This window comes from Oncorhynchus keta, chromosome 28, assembly GCF_023373465.1.
Source record: "Oncorhynchus keta strain PuntledgeMale-10-30-2019 chromosome 28, Oket_V2, whole genome shotgun sequence".
NCBI lineage: Eukaryota > Metazoa > Chordata > Actinopteri > Salmoniformes > Salmonidae > Oncorhynchus > Oncorhynchus keta.
In genome coordinates this window covers 22554672-22580780 of record NC_068448.1, presented here as the reverse complement: position 1 = coordinate 22580780, position 26109 = coordinate 22554672, and the positions used below count along the sequence as shown (strand labels likewise).

Sequence of the window (26109 nt, the reverse complement as noted above, 5' to 3'; positions counted from 1 at the left end):
ACACTGTGGATGGACAGTGTTGGAATACACACACACACACCCAGACACACACCCAGACACACACATGCATGCACACACACTGTGGATGAACAGTGCTGGAGTACACACACACCCAGACACACACATGCACACACACACACTGTGGATGGACAGTGCTGGAGTACACACACAGACACACACCCAGACACACACACAGTGGATGGACAGTGCTGGAGTACACACACACCCAGACACACACATGCACACACACACACTGTGGATGGACAGTGCTGGAGTACACACACACCAGCCAGCAGACTAACTCCCTAAGGAGGAGGTGGTCCTGGTGGTTGTGGGATGTATTTAATTTAGATGTGTAATTTAGAGAGAGAAGATCTGTCAGAAGTTCGGAAAGAGATTAGCGACTTGAGTGAGTGATTGCAAGTGTGCGTAGTTCTAATATAGATGACTCATTCTTCCCCAATGACATGAATCAGGAGAGAGGAAACACACTGTACCATGCACCACACACCACGCACAAACTGTCAGAGCACATAAATAACAACGATATCACATCAGAGCAGTAGGGGACCCTCTCTCCTCTCTCCTTACTAGGGCCATGACCATACCAGTATCATGAAACTCCTTAGTATCGTGGCAAGGATACAAAACACAAAGCAGATTTCACCTAATTAGGAAAACAGCCCTAATGTTGGAAACAAACATCATTATGTTCTCATCCAGAGTCCCGCCTGCCCAAAGCCCGCCAGTCCGCCCGCCTGCCTGCCTCGTAAAACTCCTACATATCAGTTTGTAGGAAGTACAAAGCTGCCACAGCTTCACCCCCCCACCACCACCACAACACAGATTACATAACAAATCCAACCTATATATAATGCTACAGAATGAAATCATAGGGTCATAAAGTAAAAGCCGTAGGTACTATCAGAACAAACATGATGAAACAGAAATAAGAGCAAAGTAAGTTACTCACTCTGTGTCAGCTGTGAGCAGTGTTGCACCTGGATAAATGTATCAGAGATCAGTTAAAAAGCAGATGGCTAGGACTCTCTCTCTCTCAACTCTCTGCCTCTGCCTGTCACACACCTGCTCTCTCACGCACTCCCTTTCTCTTTATTTCTCTCTCTCAATGCTCTTAGCTCTCTTCTCCTTCCTCCCTCCCTCTCTGACACGGTGCCCCTCCCCGCCCATACTGGGACTGGGAGAAAGAAATAAAAGAGAGAGAGAAGGGAGAGAGTGAAGCCTGCCGCTCTGCTCTGAGTTTTTTAGAGGTTTGTTCTCTTCTCCTCTGAATACACCTCACCTTAATTAAACAACGTGCCTCACTAGCTAGGACCGGTTGCTCCGGCAACCAAATCAGATGAGTCTCCCAGACAACGGGACAGACGCATGCAAAACACAGACAAGCACACACACACAGGCATCCACGCACTCATGCACCTAACCCCAACCAACAACACACCTACACCCACCCACCCACCCACACACACACTGAATAGTGTACTTTGTATATTAAGTGTGTGTTTCTATAGTTATTCTTCCAGTAAGAGAGAATACTAGAGGAGACATACTCTGCCTTGCAGTACCACAGTTTGGAGTGAGAGGCTACAAGCAGAAGAGCTTTTAATTACTAAAATGATCAGCGATTGCACTCCTGCAATAAAAAGGAACGCTTATATTTAGTCTATTACTGGAACATGTTGAATGTCAGTTTCGTTTGAAGTCCTTCCGCTCCCACCAGTCCTAATGTCTCTGGCGATGTTCTCTTCTCCTAAAGCATGTTTGTTTGTCCCCTCAGGTACGTAGGAACACTAATGCACTTTCTGACCTGTCTGCCAGTGAGTGCACTGACCTTTCTATTCTTCCCATAGTTTGAGTCAAGGACCAAGTGGACCTGCTTTCACTAAATCGTGTGCCTTGAAGCACAGTCGTGCAGGAGTAGGATTCATCCTACTAGTAGTGTTTGGTATGCTAGGAGAGATAAAGGATTATAGTCTTTAAAATTGTGTATTGTAGTAATCATTACAAAAAGTCATCCTCACGGTTTCAATTCCCAATGACAGAATAAAAGTGAACAAAAGATTTACTGTCCATTCAGCATGAACAGCTCAATGCCCAGCTTATTCCATTGGAGTTGGGAGGACTCTCGCTGTTTCTCTCTTTACCTCGCCTCTCTTATTCTCTGACCGCTAACCTCACCTACTGTACCAACATGGTCTCTACATCATTCAAGGCCTTCACACTCTGATGGAAGATCACAAGGTGCCATCATAATATTCCCCAGCATTGCATTCTGGGATGACGCAAGTTAAGTTTGAAGCGAGTTGTTCAACTCGTCTGTGAGCTATTTTATCCTAACTTATAGGCTATTTTATATTTTACTTACTCGAGTGTATCGACCGACGGCCTGTACAGGTCCGAACTGATGCACTTGTTTTTTTGTTTGTTTTTGTAGCCTATTTGAGCTATTCATGGAACACACTGCCTTACTGGACTTTAAGCTATAGGGCTGCTAACTGTGGCTAGACTGCTCTTGTTCTTTAGCATTATGGCTACCGACGGCTATCCAATGGATATCCCTAATGCTACCACTGTGAGATGTTCACTAACCAGAAGGACAGACAGCATACGGAATGGCCAACCATTGAGTGTCTAATGCTACCACTGTGAGATGTTCACTAACCAGAAGGACAGACAGCATACGGAACAGGGGTGTCTGGAAAATGTGCCTTTGGTGTGACCGGAAGATGGATGATAACGGGCGGGCTGCAGAGGGGCATTCCCCAGCTAACCTGGACAATAAGGAGACTCTCATTGGTGAGTTCACCAATGTAGCTGTAGCCCAGGCTAAACACATCTCATCGCTGAACATCTCTCTCGCCCAAGGTGGTAGAGTTGGTCGAAGTCAATCTGGCCCACTTCTCAGAACAGGTGGCTCAATTGACTCCACTTCACCAAAAATACTCGGCAGAGGTGGTTAGGTGAAAGGGCCCCAGGGAGCCTTTCCTGCCTTGGAGGAGTCGCTCTGCCTGGTAAAACGTTTTGCACCGCTGGAACGGGACTGTCAGGCCCCAGGACTCTGCTCTGGTCCTGGAGACCCCGATGCCAGGACCAGGTAATCGCCAACATCAAACAACAGGGCGACAACATCCCTCTGACGGGCTGACCCTGTTTATTTGACTGGTCGATTGTTTGGTCAATACAACCGAGATTGTTTTAGTCAAACAGTTGCAAAAAAAAGTGGACTATTCATTGAGGATTCCATGGTCCAAGAAGAAGGGGAGTGTGGCTAAGATGCACAAAGGCACATCTCTTTCCTGCCATTTCGTTCGCATTCAATGTTTCATAACTTCATTGTGTGAATTGTTTGCCCTTTGATTGTTAGTGTCTATGAATTCCACATGACATATGTCACCAGTAATGGCCAACATTTACGCTTAATTCACATAATTTCTAATCTAGAATGCTCGTTTGGTTACAGAAATTTCTGTTATTGCCTTCAATATATTATTATTACAATTGTTTAGCGTTCTCATTGTCAGAGTGGACACATGGTTTGCAGAGCTCACAACCTATGCTACACTTGTGAGAAACACATTTTGGTTCATTTCATTCCATTTACCCGTATTATCAATTTATTAATGGTCTTTTGTTTGGGGCACACCTGTCAATGTTGGGTAAGGACACGCGTCTGATTACGCATCAAAAAGCAGGCCTAGGCTACCTGTCCTGCATGCTAATGTAGGCCTATAAATATACCCATTTGGGGATGTCTAAAAGTATTTATGATTGTCTGAACAAAGTCATTTTTTCTTCACCTCAAACAGCAAGTAAACAAAGCGTGCTTATAGAATCCATTGAGAAGGACAATAGTTCCTCAATGTATTTCTACCACTCGGCATCAAAGGGAAAAATGTCATAAAATACCTGATTACTTCTTATCCCTTGGGACAAGGGACACAAGGGACAGCATACAGCTGCGTCTGTCCCGAGCTCACTGGTGTGGGAAACTGAGGGCCCACAATATTTGAGGCATCATTTCATTTAGAAACTATTTCAATTAACCACATGACAATGATTTTGAGATACAGACTATTGTAAAATAAATTAAATTGTTCCACGAATATGTGCATATGAAAATCATAATTGGCATGCAATTGTAAAATAAACTGTCAGTCCAAATGGAAAAAGGTTGCCGACCCCTGGTGTAGCCTATCTGCAAAGGTCAGCAGCAGCGAGAGGAGGAGGGTTGGGAACAGAACGAGCAGAACGAGTAGTATGGCTGGTGGCATTGTCATGCTGGAGGGTCATCGGGAATCTGACCATCACTCCCGGTGAGACAAAACCGCGACTCGTCAGTGAAGAGCACTTTTTGCCAATCCTGTCTGGTCCAGCGACGGTGGGTTTGTGCCCATAGGCAACGTTGTTGGCGGTGATGTCTGGTGAGGACCTGCCTTATAACAGGCCTACAAGCCCTCAGTCCAGCCTCTCTCAGCCTATTGCGGACAGTCTGAGCACTGATGGAGGGATTGTGCGTTCCTGGTGTAACTCGGGCAGATGTTCTTGCTCTCCTGTACCTGTCCCGCAGGTGTGATGTTCGGATGTACCGATCCTGTGCAGGTGTTGTTACACGTGTTCTGCCACTGCGAGGATGATCAGCTGTCCGTCCTGTCTCCCTGTAGTGCTGTCTTAGGCGTCTCACAGTACGGACATTGCAATTTATTGCCCTGGCCACATCTGCAGTCGTCATGCCTTCTTGCAGCATGCCTAAGGCACGTTCACGCAGATGAGCAGGGACCCTGGGCATCTTTCTTTTGGTGTTTTTCAGAGTAAGTAGAAATGCTTCTTTAGTGTCCTAAGTTTTCGTAACTGTGACCTTACTTGCCTACCTGTAAGCTGTTAGTGTCTTAACGTCCGTTCCACAGATGCATGTTTATTCATTGTTTATGGATCATTGAACAAGCATGGGAAACAGTGTTTAAACCCTTTATAAATTGTGAAATTATGCGTTTTACGAATTATCTTTGAAAGACAGGGTCCTGAAAAGGGGACGTTTCTTTTTTTGCTGAGCATCAGACACGCTCAGTACATATACAGTACCAGTCAAAAGTTTGGACACACCTACTCATTCAAGGGTTTTTCTTTCTACATTGTAGAATAATAGTGAAGACATCAAAATATGAAATAACACATATGGAATTATGTCGTAACCAAAAAAGGGTTAAACAAATCCAAAATATATTTTAGATTTCAGAATCTTCAAAGTAGTCACGCTTTGAAGGAGTTCCCACATATGCTGAGCACTGCTTTTCGTTCACTCTGCGGTCCAACTCATCTCAAACCATCTCAATTGGGTTGAGGTTGGGTGATTGTGGAGGCCAGGTCATCTGATGCAGCACTCCATCACTCTCCTTGGTCAAATAGCCCTTACACAGCCTGGAAGTGTGTTGGGTCATTGTCCTCTTGAAAAACAAATGATAGTGCAACCAGATGGGTCTTTTACTTTTACTTCACTACGTTAATGTAAAAATAATGTACTTTTACTGCATACGTTTTCCCTGACAGCCAAAAGTACTGGTTACATTTTGAATGCTTAGCAGGGCAGGAAAATTATCCAATTCACGCACTTATCAAGAGAACATCCCTGGTCATCCCTACTCCCTCTGATCCAGAGGACTCACAAATGCTTTATTTGTAAATGATGTCTGAGTGTTGGAGTGTTCCTCTGGCTGCCCATAAAAAGAAAAATACATGAGAAAAAGAAAATGGTGCTGTCTGATTTTGCTTAATATAAATAATTTGAATTTTACGTTTACTTTTGATACTTCAGAATATTTTAGCAATTACATTTACTTTTGATACTTAAGTATACTTGGGTGACTTTCACTTTTACTTGAGTCAATTTCTATTAAGGTATATTTACTTTTACTAAAGTATGACAATTGGGTACTTTTTCTACCACTTTGATTGTGAAAATTAATTTTATTGTAATTCTGGCTTCTCAAATCAACACGTACATTTGTATTATTACTGGGACTTGCCAGACTTGTCTTCCTTCATGTCTTCCTTCCAGCAGCAGCAGCCAGCCATTCTGGGCTTTAGGCAAAGTAGCACTGCACTGGCAGGCTCTCCACAGCCAGATTGAGTCATCCTCTGGAATATGTACACAGTTGACTGAACACCAACAACAAGATACCTGATCCTGAACCCCACTTCATTGTATGGGGAAGTATAGATGAATATTGACAGACTGTATGTAAAAATGTGCTACACTGCAGGTTTGTCAATTTATGAGTCAACCCTTCTGGCTTTCCGTGTCTCATTTGCTGGTGTGTCAGAGAGAGGTAGGAGAAGTGTATTGCGTGGATGGATGGATCTGTGAGATCTGTCTCTGGGTGGCTGTCTGCGTGTGACCATCCGTTGACCCCAGAGCAGCCTGCCCGGTCTGGCCAGGGGTTTACAACCCCATCACAGACACATCACACACGGGATCTGAGGCATGGAAAACATGCCAACAAATCAGACCTCAGTATTACAGAACTGACAGGCTGCTCAACGCTCAATCTCTCTCAGCTGCTCTTTTCTCATTGAGAGCTTACATGTGATCAGAAATATCCGTAACAGCAGATACTGTATTTCTCACAGGAAAAACTAGATACATTTTACCACTTCAAGCTGTGATAAAACTGAAGGAATGAGCAGGTCAGCTGCTCTCTACATCTTCCAGTATGATCAATGTGATCTATCACAGTTGTAAAATTAACTATTACAGTGTTCATATTGCTCTGCCTAGGATAACAGATGGTCTATTCATGTTGATTAGGGGTTTGAGTGGTGTGATAGCCTGTCCTCCCTCCCTCCCTCTGCCACTACATCCCCCCCATCCCTCCCTCAGCCCAGATGACCATGCTGTGAAGGGGCCAGGGAGGTGAGGAGAGGAGGAGAGAACAGATGGGACATCATGTACAGTATGTATGAATGTTGTGTATTAAAGGTCAATGAGAGAAGGAGGGATTGAACATCCCAGCACAGGCAAGGTAACACCCTCCAGCATCGCCTCAGGAGGAATTGGACCAACGAATGGCCGGCCCACACGACACTATTTGGTCCAGCATCACTGTAGATTATCTCTAATTCCTTATTCCCTCCCGGGTTCAACAAACATTTCAATCAAACACCAACAACCCCCCCAAAAAACCCACTGATATTTAAAGATAAGGAGGAAGTCTGCTACATACATTGAAATATATATCCTGCATGTCCTCCATGGTCCCCATGGTCCCCCATTCCTCTAATACATTAGCATCATGACAATGAGGAGCTCAGATGTTTTCAGTCAGCCTCTGGCTTAATCTGTTCTAAATAGGTCACATGACAACATCACCTGCTGCCCTGGTCTGCTTTGGTCCGGTCTGCTCTGGTCTGGTCTGGCTGCCACCAGTCACTCCTGTACTACCCTGTCCTTCCTTTTCCTCTAACAGCCACAGACAGGAGTAGTCCATATGTGTTGTGGACTGAGATCCACCTGCTCCCTTCAGGGGCCCTTGAAATCTTCACCCCCACCCCAGCCCCCAGGCGGTGTGATAGAGCTGTCCGGAATGGGTACAATTTCAGAGGGATGGGAGCTGAGGTGATGCATCACTGTCTCCTCTGTGTGTGTGTGTGTGTGTGTGTGTGTGTGTGTGTGTGTGTGTGTGTGTGTGTGTGTGTGTGTGTGTGTGTGTGTGTGTGTGTGTGTGTGTGTGTGTGTGTGTGTGTGTGTGTGTGTGTGTGTGTGTGTGTGTGTGTGTGTGTGTGTGCGTGCGTGCGTGCGTGCGTGCGTGCGTGCGTGCGTGTGTTGTGTTTGTTTCAAAAGATGATGCGCACGTACATTTACGAGTTTCTTTTATCGTAAAACATTACAATTCAAGTACTCATCATGCGTGCAATAGTATTCATCTCTCCGTGTCTGCACGGAGCCAGACATTATGTGTCACAGGCATCACACACGCTGGCATGCTATGTCCTATCCCATCCGCTCAGAGCAATATGACACACAGGTCACCTCTAGGCAGATATGATGAATTGCATATCCTACTAAAAGTGCATCATTCTCAACATTCTCCTCTGGCAGCATAGTGCGTTTTAAGACCATAATCTCCCCTTCCAAATGAAAACTACTTCTTGCCTTAAGAGACAGCAGATCTTGCTAATATTGGACCGCAGTCAAAAGGCAGATTGGTCTGATAGAGAGTCATTCTTAATTGGTTCCTCAACAAAAGCCATTTGGGAAGGTCCATTTGGCCTGTCATTTAACGATAAGGAAACAGTTCTCTTAGTTGTTCCTTATCAAGAGTGTTTGGCTGCGAGGGCAAACATAGCACAGTCTGGGAAAGCTTGAAGCATGACTCTTGTTCTTTCAAATATCTACAAATGGGGCCAGTTGTAAGTCATGAAACAATGGCAATCTGTTGGCAGACAAAATACAAACTATTGCTCTTTCAAAATGTTAGCTCTTTCGATATGTTGAATGACTAAGTAAAGTGTTCCATTTGTGAGCAAAGTGTTGTGTGAGACCAGCATCCTACATGCACCTTATTTACCTTTGCCTCCCGCTGACAGTTGCCTGTATCATTAGTATGCATTAAAAAGAGCAGGTGATTCTCAATAAACCATATCCTCTCTCTTGCAGCTTCAGATTCCCAATCCCCAATGTTTTCACTGCAGCTGCTTCCCTCCCTCCTTGCCTGCCCAGATATTCCTGGAAAATAACACCCTCGGGAAATCACCATGATGCCTTTTAAACAACAGTGGGAAACAAAAACAATCACTTGTATCTCTCTGTTGTGATGTATTATTCTGCTAGGAAACTTGGATCCTCCCTCGTTATCACTGAGTGCTGTCTGTCAATCAGATAACAATAACAAAATAGGAAGAGAAAATCCCTACTTTGGAATACTTTTTAGCCAGTAGTTCTGAAAGTAGCACTCACGAGACAAAGTGATCCTAGTAAATTGCGTACTACTTCACATATGGGCAGATGTAACCGATGTGAAATGGCTAGCTAGTTTGCGGGGTACGCGCTAATAGCGTTTCAATCAGTTACTTCACTCGCTCTGAGACCTTGAAGTAGTTGTTTCCCTTGCTCTGCAAGGGCTGTGGCTTTTGTGGCGCGATGGGTAACGATGCTTCGACGGTGGCTGTTGTCAATGTGTGCAGAGGGTCCCTGGTTCGAGCCTAGGTAGGGGCGAGGAGAGGGAGGGAAGCTAAATTGTTACACAGACATGTGCATTATTCTCTCTCTTGCGCTCTCTGCTGTGTCCACTGAGCTGTTGGGCCCGCCCTGCAATGTATGGAAGTAATTCTGCTTATAGATTATGCATGTATGAACTACACACTGACACAACCAGTCCAAAGTGGGAGGTTTAAAAAATATTTTCTTAGTCGCCAAAGTACTGGAGCATGTCTTTACACCTCCTCTAAACAGGAAGTAGAGTGTAAAATGTACTGGAATCATCTAACCTCAGCTCAGTGACTGGCCTCTGTTGGCTTAAAACACAAATTCTCCTGTATCTAGCCTTCCCACAAAGGACATCCTATTGTATGCTGTTTAACAATCCACACACATCACAGATGGTTCATCCTTAAAGGACCTTAATGTGGAAGGCCAACTTATCTAACTTCGTTGTTCAAGTATAAAAAAACATGAGATACCAGACCTGCTCACAGGGTTGGTTAACTCTTGAAGTTCCTTGGGCCTCCACCGAATTCTCCTCATTTTTGGAACCAACTGCAAAATACACTGCAATTGGACGCTCTGATGCAGCTTGGGCAATTACACACATTGATTGGGGAACTATTTGCTGAGGAATGTGTCTGTTTCTCTTGATTGCTTGTTGTACTGCATTATATCTTACTTAATAATCTAATTTTGATTTGATTTGTCTATGAATTGTATGTGCAGGGCTCCCTTGTGAAAGAGACCCAGGTCTCAATGGTGACTCACTGTTTAAATAAAGGTAAGAATATCATATAGGAAATGTGTACATGTTCAAAGATGTTAACACACAGGATAATAATATTAAAGGGGCAATCTGCAGTTGTTCCATACATTGTTTTACTTGTAATTTAAATTAATTAATGATATGTACCCATTGATTCTTGAAGAATATAACTTAGAAATGCTTCATGAGCTTAGTCCAACTGTCGTACCCTATCATAACCCCAAATATATATTTGTTTTACTCCAAATAAAGGACATTTAAACAAACTCTATATAGCCTCACAATTCAATACATGGTTAAAACTATAATTTCTCCAGGCCCATCCCGTAGCTTTTTACTGAAACAGAGGCAGGGATACCTTTGTTATTGTTCCAACTGTTGAACTACCCAAAAGGCTACCAAATGTGACAAATTCAAACTCGATATCAAATGAGAAAAGAACAAAGTTTTCTGTCAAGATTACCACACCTGGTGTCTTGATCTCTGAATGTTTGTTTAAGAATTCCAACTGACATTTATTTACTCTTGAGGTGCTTAACTGTTGCACCCTCTATAACCACTGTGATTATTATTTGACCCTGCTGGTCATCTATGAATGTTTGAACATATTGAAGAACAATCTGGCCTTAATGACCATGTACTCTTATAATCTCCACCGGCACTGGCAACCCCTCAGAGCCTGGTTCCTCTCTAGGTTTCTTTCTAGGTCCTTGCCTTTCTAGGGAGGTTTTCCTAGTCACCGTAGAAGCACGTGCACCATGCTTCTACATCTGCATTGCTTGCTCTTGGGGTTTTAGGCTGGGTTTCGGTATGAGCACTTTGTGACATCTTTGATTGACTGTATTTAGACTGGTGTGTCTGTGAGAAGTTAGAACCAGGGGGTTAGCTTGTTTCTCTCTTGCTATATTTAGCCCTGTCCCCCTCTCTCTGCCAGCCAGACAACTCAGCTAGCTACATGCACAGAGGAGTGTGCACATGCAAGTTGTCATCTTAATTTGAACCAGTTTGCACAACAGGAGAATGTGAATTATTATGTGGATTATAATTCATGGCAATATTTGTAGTGGTTAATACATTGTGGTGAATAATACAATGGAAAAGGCCAAACTTGAAAAAGTGGAAGCCTTTTTAAACCTCAAATACACAAAACATTTTAAAAGTCTTGCACTGCAGGAAAGTTCTCCTGCAAGAGGGTGACCAAATTAAGTTCCTACATCTGTAAGCCTGGGTTACATACTCAGTGACTGCTTGGCCTCTTCCCTGGTCCTGGAGAGTACACAAATAGAGGAGCGTGCACAATGACATCTCTAACCTCAGTTTACCCTAAACAGAGGGAGGGTTCAGCAATGGGTGTTCACAGAACATAATGACAAAATCAATTTCCTGAATGCAAATCTTTTAGACTTTCAAGCTAGAGGCTGAATCCATTGGGTAGGGTACACTTGGCCACTAGAGGGCATACAACCACAGGCAAAGTCACAGCATACACCACCCATACAACACCCTTTTCTTAACCACTGTGCCTGAAGTGTAATATTGTGAAATATGCCTCAACAAATTAGCAGTGTCTGCTCATTTAGACATACATTGAAACAGATCATTTGACAACGGGCATGACATTTTGTTCTTCTGTGGCTCAGTTGGTAGAGCATGGCGCTTGTAACGCCAGGGTAGTGGGTTCAATTCCCGGGACCACCCATACGTAGAATGTATGCACACATGACTGTAAGTCGCTTTGGATAAAAGCGTCAGCTAAATGGCATATATTGTTGTTCCCCTGTAAAACTGATTCCAAGAATCAGTATCCTTCCTTGAGGTTGTGGTTGTGTAAACCTTGCGGCCTGTGTTGATAGTGAGGGTATCTGCAGGAGTAGCCTGCCTGTGTGAGGTCTCTCTGGGGGGAGCTGGGGCATGGATGGCCCTGATTGAGGCTCAGGGTCCACCACATGAGGAGTGGAGAGGAAGTTCCACAATGTCAGGCTGGCTGGCACATGAATCCCCTAGCTCTATGGACAGAGGGGAGGAGTATGGGCTAGGAGGGAGGGTAAGGGAGGTAGGGGGAGAAGCTTCTTACACAACACCTCAGGCACTCCTCCCTTCATCCCCTATCTTCCTCCCTTCATTCTTCATCTTCCTCCCTTCGGCCTCTATCTTCCTCCATTTCCATTCATCCTCTATCTTTCTCCCCTGTCAGCTTACCAACCAACATGGGATTCCAACCAATTACTGCTATCCCTTTCAGAGGCTTTTAGACAAGTTAAATGGGGGTCCAGCTGTTTCTGTGACACAAGTGCTCACTCTAAGACCTTGTCTGACAACAAGTAAAAATGTGGATGACCATGATAAAATCTTGTGAGTTATTCACATGTGTTTCCCAGAGGATTATTCAAATCCGGCAGTAGCAGCAGGAATGATAAAGGGAGATGAAAGCATGTACAGTAGATCGTTCACAGACTGACTCTGTCCTGGCTTTGTCCTTTGCAGTACATGACATGACATTGAGCAAACACAGAGTGCTGAATCCTGGTTCCACAGTAAATGCTAATGAGCCCATACAGCATGCAGGGAGCTAATCACACTCAAACTGTCTTTACTGCACAGCTCAGTGTTAATGCTAATGTCTCAGGTAGGTACAGGCACTACTCTAAATAACTCAAAGGGAAGACCAATAGGGAGAAACAGACTGGTCACAGAGGAGATTGCAAATCAACAAAAGTGCCATTTATCCCAAATATCTGTTGTAGGAAGTAAGCCATCTACCTGAGAAATAAAAACTGGCACCATTATGAAGAAGTAGAGAAAATCACGCTAGCATTTTATCAGCATCTGCTTCTAATCAAATTCCAATTTGCTGATATGGTTTGCCAATGGGCCAATCAAAGGTCTGAACACAAGGTTATCTGCACTTGGTAAATTCTAATCTGGCGTCTTCAGGCTTATCCCAAGTGAAGTGGGTCAACAAATACCTTTATCAATATGTGATTATGCACAGAAAATGTCCTTGCTATTTCTACATGCAAAAACAATGGAAGAATTCCTTTCTATCGCACAAACGAAAGGTAAACTCACCAGAATCTTTTTGGCCTTCCAATTCGGAAAGGTGAGCAAGGCATGTTGGTGTCTTGTGCTTTTATTGTCCTTGTTTAGAGGGTAATAGAGAAGCACTAGGCTTCTCTATAATACCTTGTACTGTGTGATGTTTCCTGGAACAAGACCTCTATGTGGGCCTACAAAACAAACAGAACTTTCTGGAAGCCCTCTGTCCAAGCCTGAAATGTAAATGCAGCCAGACGATCCCCTTGGCTTTGTTAGCAATGAGTTTTTTTTTCCACATTGGAGAGACGTTGAGAAAGGACTTTGAGGATAGCTGATACCATGTACAGCCTGTGTCATTCAACTTTCAACTATGCTCCGCCCAGTTGGCCATGCGTTTTTGTTCCAAGCGTTGATCCGGTCTCTCCTCCACTCCCCTCTCCTCCTGTGTTCTAGGTAGTGTTGAGTAATGCAGGCCTGGCTCAACCAGGCAGAGAATGGAGGGTCCTGAGGGCGTACTCTCACAGGGACAAGGCAGAGAGGCACTATCCCGGTGCGGTCACCTAGAGAGAGAGGGTTGGAGGTCGGGCTGACATCCAGGACATCCAGTGCTACCTTTCAACCTTCAGGACAGCCATGGAGAGGTGTGCTCCATCTGCTCCTGTCTGTGTGTCTGCAGTGCTGGTGCCAGGTCCACTCCGCATCACAACAGAGCCTCAGCCTCACCTTGCCTGCGCATCAGCACCACCCTATGCTGCCAACACTGCAGAACAGTTAGGCAGTGCGTGCCTGCAGTTACTGTGGCAACGGGACCTGGGAGGGGGACTGCAGGCAGGGAGAGCGATTGGGCGGGACAGTGTCCCATGCTCGTCGTCTCTCTCAGTGGCTCATTTATCTTGCTTACTCTGTTGCCTCTTAAGTGATACTGTTCAAGTTCGTATCATATTACTAGTGTCTCACTAATGTCTCACAAACTGAATGCCCTGTAGAGAGCCAAAAGCCTTACTTTTCATTCACCTGTATGTACACTACAATACCAAAAGTATGTGGACACCTGCTCGTCGAACATCTCATTCAAAAATCATGGGCATTAATTAGGGTTGGTCCCCCATTTGCTGTTATAACAGCCTCCTGTCTACTGGGAAGGCTTTCCAGTAGATGTTGGAATATTGCTGCAGATACTTACTTCCATTTAGCACAAGAGCGTGAGTGAGATTGGGCGATTAGGCCTGACTCGCAGTCGGCATTCCAATTCATCCCAAAGTTGTTTGATGGAGTTGAGGTCAGGGCTCTGTGCAGGCCAGTCAAGTTCTTCCACACCTATCTCGACAAACCATTTCTTTATGGATCACACTTTATTGCAAGGGAGCATTGTCATGCTGAAACAGGAAAGGGCCTTCCCTAAACTGTTGCCACAAATTTGGAAGCACAGAATCATCTAGAATGTCATTACATGATGTAGAGTTAATATTTGCCTTCATTGGAACTCAGGGGCCTAGCTCGAACCATGAAAAACAGCCCCAGACCATTATTCCTCCTCCACCAAACTTTACAGTTGGCACTATATATTGGGGCAGGTAGCGTCTCCTGGCATCCACCAAACCCAGATAAATCCATCGGACTCCCAGATGGTGAAGCGTGATTCATCACTCCAGAGAACGCGTTTCCACTGCTCGAGAGTCCAATGGCGGCGAGCTTTATACCACTCCAGCTGACGTTTGGCATTGCGCATGATGATCTAGGCTTGTGTGCGACTGCTAGGTAGTGAGTGTTGCAACTGAGGACAGGCGATTTTTACGCGCTATGCGCTTCAGCACTCGGCTGTCGCATTCTATGAGTTTGTGTGGCCTACCTGTTGCTCCTAGATGATTCCATTTCACAATAACAGCACTTACAGTTAACCGGGGCAGCTCTAGCAGAGCTAGACCACACAAATGTATACATGTATGCCTGACCACACAAATGTATACATGTATGCCTGTAAGTCGCTTTGAAGAAAAGCGTCTGCTAAATGGCAAACAGTGTACTCAGAAAGTATTCCAGACCCCTTGACTTTTTCCACATTTTGTTACATTACAGCCTTATTCTAAAATTGATTAAATTGCCCCCCCATCATCAATCAACACACAATACCCTATAACGACAAAACAAAAAAACAGGTTTTTAGAAATGTTGGCAAATGTAAAATATATATATATATATAAAAAATGAAATTGCCATTTACATAAGAATTCAGACCCTTGACTCATTACTTTGTTGAAGCACCTTTGGCAACGATTATAGCCTTCAGTCTTCTTGGGTAACACGCTAAAAGCTTGGCACTTTATCCCATTCTTCAAATCAAATCAAATGTTATTAGTCACATGCGCCGAATACAACAGTGCAGACCGTACAGCGAAATGCTTACTTACAAGCCCCCAACCAACAATACAGGAACGCACAATCCCTTCATCAGAGCTCAGACTGTCCTGCAAATAGTATCCACTTGATTAGGTGTTCAGGAGTCTTAGAAGCTGTTTAGAAGCCTCTTGGATCGAGAATTGGCACTCCGGTATCGCATGCCGTGCGGTAGCAGAGAGAACAGTCTAAGACTAGGGTGGCTGAAGTCTTGGACAACTTTTAGGATCTTTCTCTGACACTGCCTGGTATGGAGGTCCTTGATGGCAGGAAGTTTGGCCCCAGTGATGTACTGGGCTGTTCGCACTACCCTCTACCTTTTGCAGCAATTACAGCTGCAAGTCTCTTTGGGTATGTCTCTATAAGCTTGGCACATCTAGCCACTGGGATTTTTGCCCATTCTTCAAGGCAAAACTGCTCCAGCTCCTTCAAGCTGGATGGGTTCCGCTGGTGTACAGCAATCTTTAAGTCATAACACAGATTCTCAATTGGATTGAGGTCTGGGCTTTGACTAGGCCATTCCAATACATTTAAATGCTTCCCCTTAAAACACTCAAGTGTTGCTTTAGCAGTATGCTTAGGGTCATTGTCCTGCTGGAAGGTGAACCTCTGTCCCAGTCTCAAATCTCTGGAAGACTGAAACAGGTTTTCCTCAAGAATTTCCCTGTATTTAGTACCATCCATCATTCCTTCAATTCTGACCCAGTCCCTGCCGATTTCCCAGTCCCTGCCGATGGAAAAACATCCCCACATCATGATGCTGCCACCACAATGCCTCACTGTGGGGATGGTGTTCTCAGGGTGATGAGAGGTGTTGGGTTTGCGCCAGATATAGCGTTTACCTTGATGGCCAAAAAGCTCAATTTTAGTCTGACCAGAGTACCTTCTTCCATATGTTTGGAGAGTCTCCCACATGCCTTTTGGCGAAAACCAAACGTGTTTGCTTATTTTTTTCTTTAAGCAATGGCTATTTTTGGACATTCTTCCATAAAGCCCAGCTCTGTGGAGTGTACGGCTTAAAGTGGTCCTATAGACAGATACTCCAATCTCCGCTGTGGGGCTTTGCAGCTCCTTCAAGGTTATCTTTGGTCTCTTTATTGCCTCTCTGATTAATGCCTTCCTTGCCTGGTCTGTGAGTTTTGGTGGGCGGCCCTCTCTTGGCAGGTTTGTTGTGGTGCCATATTCTTACCATTTTTAAAATAATGGATATAATGGTGCTCCGTGGGATGTTCAAAGATTCTGATATTTTTTTATAACCCAACCCTGATCTGTACTTCTCCACAACTTTGTCCCTGACCTGTTTGGAGAGCTCCTTGGTCTTCATGGTGCTGCTTGCTTGGTGGTGCCCCTTGCTTAAAGGTGTTTCAGACTCTGGGGCCTTTCAGAACAGGTGTATGTATATATGCTGAGATAATGTGACAGATCATGTGAAACTTAGATTGCACACAGGTGGACCCTATTTAACTAATTATGTTATTTCTTATTCTTCCTTATTTAGGGGCTTCACTTTCTGTTTTTTTTTTCTTTGCTTTCTTTTCTTCTTCATTTCACTACACCAATTTTGACTATTTTGCGTATGTCCATTACATGAAATCCAAAATAAAAATCAATTTAAATTACAGGTTGTAATGCAACCAAATAGGTAAAATGGAGAGGGGGATGAATACTTTTGTAAGGCACTGTAGACAGGTGTGAGCCTTTCCAAATCATGTCCAATCAATTGAATTTACTACAGGTGGACTCCAATGAAGTTGTAGAAACATCTCCAGGATGATCAATGGAAACAGAATGGATCTGAGCCTCGTAGCTCATGAATTTCGAGTCTCATAGCAAATGGTGTGAATGGTTCAATAAATACGGTATTTCTGTATTTTTTTTAAACTTGTTTTAATTTTGTCATTATGGGGTATTGTGTGTAGATTGATGAGGAATACAATTAATTTAATCAATTTTAGAATAAAGCTGTAACGTAACAAAATGTGGAATAAGGGAAGGGGTCTGAATACTTTCTGAATGCACTGTACATTCGATTAGAATGTATTGTAGCTGATTCTACATGACACAGAATCAGAAGATGAGCAACTCACCATATGCTTCTGGCCCTGGAGAAGGTCTTGTCCACTCTAAAAAGAACGAAACAGAGGTGAGAGTTAGTCTGGCTGCTGTCCCTTATTATCCATTCACTGTTGTTCTGTGGAATTGCTGGATTTGGCCAAATTACACTACAAAAACAATAGATTTGTGTTTACGGTATTGTGCTCATTAAAAAGCCAGCTTCATACAGCTATTCTAGAAATGATCTGGCTCGAAGGACCAGGGCTAGAAAAGCTGTCTAAAGGAGCTGGCCTTTTTAACAATACTTCTCACAATCCAGCCATCTCAATCTACTATAATCAACCATTGTAATACAGGGGGTAACCCAAGAGATGGGAGCACTGTCAACAACATGAATATTTCATGTTTGTTTGTTTTCTAACAAAGAGAGACAGTGCAGTACACATAGAAATATAATGAATAGAATGGACTGGCAGTTCTAGCCCTGGTAATTTGAAATGTAAACTAATGGGTACTCTCACAATGGCTGCCTGGTATTGTGATGCAATAATTTCCATGGTAATGTAGAATGTTCATTCAAATGATACCAACTGACGAGGCTCATGCAATGGAATATATTTTTTGTAATGTCTGTTGATTTGGCTCAATACATCACAGCACAGATTGAAGGGTGAACTTCCTGCTTTAACTTCCTATATAGGTTAAGACAACGTCATCACAAATCTGGGACCAGCACCTTTGCTAGCTACCAGTGCCGTTGCTAGCTACCAGTGCCGTTGCTAGCTACCATAGCTGGTCCCATTGTTGCAAAGAGTCATGGGATATTTAGAATCCCGTTGTCTTAACCTTTGTCATCTTCAACCTAGGCATGGGTGCACTCAAAATGGCTAACATGTCCACCCATTATGCCATCATTGACTTGAATTGAGACGTCCTTTCTAATCATTCTATTTCTATGGCAGTACGCAAACACTATAGTACAGAAAATGGGTTGGGGAGTAGCAGTTACTCTAAATAACTCAGGCCACCTGCTAAAGTGGCAATTGTATGGATCGGTACCAGTCCTGCATTTCCTGAGCACAAACTCAACTTGATCCATATTGATTGCGTAGCACACCTGTCTTTCGGACAAAGTATGTATGTATGTATGTATGTATGTAAGCAAGGATTTTATTTTATTTAACCTTTATTTAACTAGGTACGTCAGTTAAGAACAACATCTTATTTACAATGATGGCCTACCAAAAGGCCTCTCCTGTGGGGACTTGGGCTGGGATTAAAAATATTTATATATGTAGAGAAAAACACAACACTACATAAAGAGAGACCTAAGACAACAACATTGCATGGCAGCAACACATGACAACACATTATGGAAGCAGCACAACATGGTAGCAGCACAAAACATGGTACAAACATTATTGGGCACAAACAACAGCACAAAGGGCAAGAAGATAGAGACAACAATACATCATGCGAAGCAGCCATAACTGTCAGTAAGAGTGTCCATGATTGAGTATTTTAATGAAGAGATGGAGATAAAAAGATCAAGATTTCCTATGCTTCAGGTCATTTTTTGAGACCAGAAGGGTTCAAATGGCTCTATTCTTATGATCAAATGATCCACCGTGGATGTGAATGAAATAAACTGCCAGCCTGCTATTCTCAGTTTATGCCAGTAGATGGTACTATGTGACATGGTACACAAACCCATTTCTGACCTGTACATCTGATCTCACATTAAAGTTTACCCGCTGCTAGGCTGACAGTACATGATCAGATGTCCAAGGCTCTAGTCAAACGTAGTGCACTATGTAGGGAATAGGGTGCTATTTGGGACACACTCTAGCTCAACACCCAGTTCACCAGAGGCCCTGAAAGCCCCTGACCACAGATAGGCCTCTGACAGGGTCCCCCCCAGTCTCAGAGTGGAGCTGCAGGAATCCAGGCCTCTTACTCATCTTTCCAGGGACCCGTCTATTTCTCACCAGGATTGGTCTACATTTTCTATGGAATCACAACCCAACTTACATCCCAGGAACCCCCGTGCTGTTACTGGAAAGAGAGCTGGTGTGAAAACAACTGATGGGTGACGTCTCTCTGCATCACAAGATAGGCATATTTGTAATTTGAGTTAGAATAGCTTGTTATACAAACAGCAATCAAGCAAAAACAAACAAGTTTTTGTTTATAGCAGTACCTTTTCACTGATATTTTGTTAATTTTGAAGGAAAGCCCCATGTGGTTCCTTTACAGAACCAAGAAAACTCTTAAAGCAACTTCCTCTTTCTCAGAAAATAGAGCCTCATTGAGGGGAAACAATGATTCAGAGGGGTAATGACTATTAATTGTACTTTCACAAATCACTGTCCTCCTTGTTCTTAAAGAAGGACTATTGTCATGTTGTTACAATAGTCCTGAGGGTGCTGTATGCTTGACACAAATACTGTAGATAAAAACATTGTTCAGTATAGAAAATACATACAATTCCTTTGTCAGAATAAATTATATTACATTTCTTGGGATGGAGTCTGCATTAACTTAATCTGGATCTTATTGTAAGAAGGGTAGTGCAGGTTTCCTTAGCATCACAAGCATAATATTATCTAATCTTCACATTGTGAGTCTCATTCATTCTCAGGTTGCCTGGAATTCCCATAAAATGAAATTGGCTAAATTCTTGGACAGTGGCTCCAACCTAAAATACCTGCTGGGAATATGTTCTATCCTGTTCTGTTCACGACTATGAAAAGGGTTGGTCAACATAATAATGTGACACCCACATTGAGACCGAACACGGGTTGTATGCTAGTGCACTTCAAAACAAGATTGTGGCATCACTGTGAACATTAAGCTACAGTACACACTAAGCTACAGTTCACACTAAGCTACACTAAGCTACAGTACACACTAAGCTACAGTACACACAAAGCTACAGTACACACAAAGCTACAGTACACACTACGCATTAATTTACATATTTGTTTGGCAATGTTGACATACTTGTCAACTATCATTGTACATACTGAAGAAGACATGTTTTCAGATAAAAGATTAAACTGGATCAGGACAAGAACATGATAGGGGCAGGACATACAGAGTTTAAAAATCTGCTCATCCTCATTCTTGTCATTGAATTGTGGGGTGTGTGAAGGGAGTGTGGATGTTTGGGTACATAGTGTATGTACAGTCCAGTATGGGTGTTTGTTTTTCATGCTGTAGGAGGTGTAGCCTTCTGTACTTGACAGGATAATTGAATCAAACCCTAGTTTGATTGACTGGGTGAGGGTTAAGTCAATACAAAAGGAATAAGAAGTAATAATGGAGGAGAAACTAAGCATTTGTGAAGGCAAAAAGTCCTATAATAGTCTAATGTCAGACACATTGTATAAGACTAGTCATTATGTTGCTAATGGTAATATCCAAAAGTTAAAATGTTTCCACAACAATGAAACCTGACCTTTATCTGACTGTATCAGTGCAATCAGCACAAAGTGGAATCCCAGTTGCAGGCTGACACTTAATGGTGATGCACAGCCTTCACAGACAAACTGACACCTTTACCAGCAGGACAAAAGTACTTTCTGTTGGTCTCATGCATTATAATATGGGTCAGTCATATTTTCACATTCTCAGCCAAGCACTCTATGCATGGCCAGGGCCAAACTATAACCACATTGTCCCCAAACAATAGAAGCAATGGCTTTAGTTAGGTCTAGGTTGATAAGTAAAAAGTTATGGATGAGTAGAGCGAGTCCCCTCAGATAAATAAATGGGTGAAATATAAACCAATGAGGCAGCGCACAATTGGCCCAGCATCGTCCGAATTAGGGGAGGGTTTGACCAGCCTTGTCCCATCGTGCTCGAGCGACTCCTTGTGGCGGGCCGGGCGCCTGCAAGCTGAATTTGGTGGCCAGTTGGATGGTGTTTCCTTCGACATATTGGTTAAGTGAGCAGTGTGTCAAGAAGCAGTGTAGCTTGGCAGGGTCATGTTTCTGAGGACACATGTCTCTTGACCTTCGCCTCCCCGAGCCAATAAGGGAGTTGCAGCGATAGGACAAGACTGTAACTACCAATTGGGAAGAAAAAGGAGTAAAAGTAAAAACGTACAATATGTTACGAATTTGCAAACGATGTAATATGTTACGAATTTGCAAAATGTGTGATATGTTACGAATTCTATCTAGGTGGCTAACATTATCTAGCTCGATAGGGGTTAGGGTTAAGTTTAGGAGTTAGGTTAAGGAGTTAGGGTTATGATTAGGGGAAGGGTTAGCTAAAAGGGTTAAGGTCAGGGGAAGGGTTAGCTAACATGATACATAGTTGCACAGTAGCTAAAAAGTAGTAAGTAATTGAAAAGTTGTATAATTTGCTAAAATGCTAAAGTTGTCCATGATGAGATTCGAACTCGAAACCTTCGGGTTGCTAGACATTCACATTATATGCTCACCCATCCACGCAAACCAACCCTACTTTCATTTTTGCCTTAAGTAACCATTTGCCTTATGTAAACATACAAAGTTTAACATGCTAAACCGAGCGTCCCGGATTTACATACAGACTAATATGAAATGCTCTGAGCCCAGGTTGAACATGGCTTCCACCGTGACATGGGATCTCACTTCAGGCAACTGGGTAAGGCTGTGTCTACACTTGACATTTACATGTGACTTCTGCTATCAGAATACAAAGACTGCATTGAAAAGACAGGTCTAGATGCACAAAAGTCACATTGCAGTCTGATTGTGTTCAGATCTGACTGCCCACCTTCTGACACATTGGGTGCGTATTTCTCCTGTCTGGACGCCATCAGGCTAACGAAAGCGCATACAATGGGCGACTTCATCAGCACTATGCCCACAAGTCTGTGTTATGGGAGAGAGGCACCTTTTCATTTTAAAGTTGGGGGAAATATGTTCCTAGCGTGTGAGGAACGTGTTTGCTGGGCTCAAAAATGCTGTTGAGAAAACACATTTTTGGGGGGGCTACAGTTATGCTAACCTGTTTGCAATCCCTTTAGCTTTGCTTGCTAGCTTGTTGGCCAGCTACATAACTGCCATCAAGTCAATCAAATACACATATTTAGCAGATGTTATAGCGGGTGTAGCGAAATGATTGTGTTCATAGCTCCAACAGTGCAGTTGTATCTAACAATATACATCTCTAAAAGTAAAAGAATGGAATTATGAAATATACAAATATTAGGACGAGCAATGTCGGAGTGGCATTGACTAAATATAGTAGAATAGAATACAGTATATACATATGAGATGAGTAAAGCATTATGTAAACATTATTAAAATGACTAGTGTTCCATTATTAAAGTCGCCAGTAATTCCATGTCTATGTAGATAGGGCAGCATCCTCTATGGTGCAGGGTTGAGTAACCGGGTGGTAACCGGCTAGTGATGGCTATTTAACAGTCTAATGGTCTTGAGATAGAAGCTGTTTTTCAGTCCCCGCTTTGATGCACCTGTACTGGCCTCGCCTTCTGGATGATAGCTGGATGAACAGGCCATGGCTCGGATGGTTGATGTCCTTGATCATCTATTTGGCCTTTTTGTGACATCGGGTGCTGTAGGTGTCCTGGAAGTCCGGCAGTGAGCCTGTGGTGATGCGTAGGGCAGACCGTACCACCCTCTGGAGAGCCCTGCGATTGCGGGTGGTGCAGTTGCCGTACCAGGCGGTGATACAGCCAGACAGGATGCTCTTAATTGTGCATCTGTAAAAATGTCTGAGTGTCTTAGGGGCCAAGCTGAATTTCTTCAGCCCCCTTCTTCACCACACTGTCTGTGTGGGTGGCACATTTCAGATTGCCACTGATGTGTACACCTTGAAGCTTTCCACCTTCACCACTGCGGTCCAGTCAATGTGGATATGGACGTGCTCCCTCTGCTGTTTCCTGAAGTCCACGATCAGCTCCTTCATTTTATTGACATTGAGAGAGAGGTTATTTTCCTGGCCCCACTCTGCCAGGGCCCTCACCTCCTCCCTGTAGGCTGTCTCGTCAATGTTGGTAATCAGGCCTACTACTGTTGTGTCGTCTTTAAACTTGATGATTGAGTTGGAGGCGTGCGTGACCACACAGTCATGGGTGAACATGGGTTGTTGTGTTATTATCATATTTGGCCTATTCCACCGTTTGCAGAATGCATACTGGCATTTAAAATGATATAGCCCATAAAAAGGGAATTAGGACACTATGTGGACATGGTGGACACATTTAAATGATATAGCCCATAAAAAGGGAATTAGGACACTATGTGGACATGGTGGACACATTTAAATGATATAGCCCATAAAAAGGGAATGTGGACATGGTGGACACATTTAAATGATATAGCCCATAAAAAGGGAATTAGGACACTATGTGGACATGGTGGACACATTTAAATGATATAGCCCATAAAAAGGGAATTAGGACACTATGTGGACATGGTGGACACATTTAAATGATATAGCCCATAAAAAGGGAATTAGGACACTATGTGGACATGGTGGACACATTTAAATGATATAGCCCATAAAAAGGGAATTAGGACACTATGTGGACATGGTGGACACATTTAAATGATATAGCCCATAAAAAGGGAATTAGGACACTATGTGGACATGGTGGACACATTTAAATGATATAGCCCATAAAAAGGGAATTAGGACACTATGTGGACATGGTGGACACATTTAAATGATATAGCCCATAAAAAGGGAATTAGGACACTATGTGGACATGGTGGACACATTTAAATGATATAGCCCATAAAAAGGGAATTAGGACACTATGTGGACATGGTGGACACATTTAAATGATATAGCCCATAAGGGAATTAGGACACTATGTGGACATGGTGGACACATTTAAATGATATAGCCCATAAAAAGGGAATTAGGACACTATGTGGACATGGTGGACACATTTAAATGATATAGCCCATAAAAAGGGAATTAGGACACTATGTGGACATGGTGGACACATTTAAATGATATAGCCCATAAAAAGGGAATTAGGACACTATGTGGACATGGTGGACACATTTAAATGATATAGCCCATAAAAAGGGAATTAGGACACTATGTGGACATGGTGGACACATTTAAATGATATAGCCCATAAAAAGGGAATTAGGACACTATGTGGACATGGTGGACACATTTAAATGATATAGCCCATAAAAAGGGAATTAGGACACTATGTGGACATGGTGGACACATTTAAATGATATAGCCCATAAAAAGGGAATTAGGACACTATGTGGACATGGTGGACACATTTAAATGATATAGCCCATAAAAAGGGAATTAGGACACTGTGGACATGTGGACATGGTGGACACATTTAAATGATATAGCCCATAAAAAGGGAATTAGGACACTATGTGGACATGGTGGACACATTTAAATGATATAGCCCATAAAAAGGGAATTAGGACACTATGTGGACATGGTGGACACATTTAAAAAAAGGGAATGATATAAATGCCCATAAAAAGGGAATTAGGACACTATGTGGACATGGTGGACACATTTAAATGATATAGCCCATAAAAAGGGAATTAGGACACTATGTGGACATGGTGGACACATTTAAATGATATAGCCCATAAAAAGGGAATTAGGACACTATGTGGACATGGTGGACACATTTAAATGATATAGCCCATAAAAAGGGAATTAGGACACTATGTGGACATGGTGGACACATTTAAATGATATAGCCCATAAAAAGGGAATTAGGACACTATGTGGACATGGTGGACACATTTAAATGATATAGCCCATAAAAAGGGAATTAGGACACTATGTGGACATGGTGGACACATTTAAATGATATAGCCCATAAAAAGGGAATTAGGACACTATGTGGACATGGTGGACACATTTAAATGATATAGCCCATAAAAGGGAATTAGGACACTATGTGGACATGGTGGACACATTTAAATGATATAGCCCATAAAAAGGGAATTAGGACACTATGTGGACATGGTGGACACATTTAAATGATATAGCCCATAAAAAGGGAATTAGGACACTATGTGGACATGGTGGACACATTTAAATGATATAGCCCATAAAAAGGGAATTAGGACACTATGTGGACATGGTGGACACATTTAAATGATATAGCCCATAAAAAGGGAATTAGGACACTATGTGGACATGGTGGACACATTTAAATGATATAGCCCATAAAAAAAAGGGAATTAGGACACTATGTGGACATGGTGGACACATTTAAATGATATAGCCCATAAAAAGGGAATTAGGACACTATGTGGACATGGTGGACACATTTAAATGATATAGCCCATAAAAAGGGAATTAGGACACTATGTGGACATGGTGGACACATTTAAATGATATAGCCCATAAAAAGGGAATTAGGACACTATGTGGACATGGTGGACACATTTAAATGATATAGCCCACACTATGGTGGACACATTTAAATGATATAGCCCATAAAAAGGGAATTAGGACACTATGTGGACATGGTGGACACATTTAAATGATATAGCCCATAAAAAGGGAATTAGGACACTATGTGGACATGGTGGACACATTTAAATGTAAGTGTAGACGCATGATGTGTTCAGACTTCCATGATCAGAACTTCATGACCAGAATATAAAAACTGCAT

At 42.9% G+C, this 26109-nt stretch overlaps 1 protein-coding gene across 11 annotated transcripts in view; it reads right to left on the bottom strand.

The window, feature by feature from the left end:
- LOC118380075 (rap1 GTPase-activating protein 1-like) overlaps positions 1–26109 on the bottom strand; it is a 90640-nt gene that overhangs the window by 47333 nt on the left and 17198 nt on the right. For 7 of the 11 annotated variants that reach the window (XM_052485121.1, XM_052485123.1, XM_052485122.1 and 4 more), the window contains exon 2: positions 17501–17536. In XM_052485121.1, coding sequence (XP_052341081.1) covers positions 17501–17536 — 36 coding nt within the window. Of the gene's footprint in view, positions 1–973; positions 1233–13052; positions 13280–17500; positions 17537–26109 lie in introns of those variants that run through there. The other 4 variants (XM_052485127.1, XM_052485126.1, XM_052485131.1 and 1 more) reach the window with 4 other exon arrangements.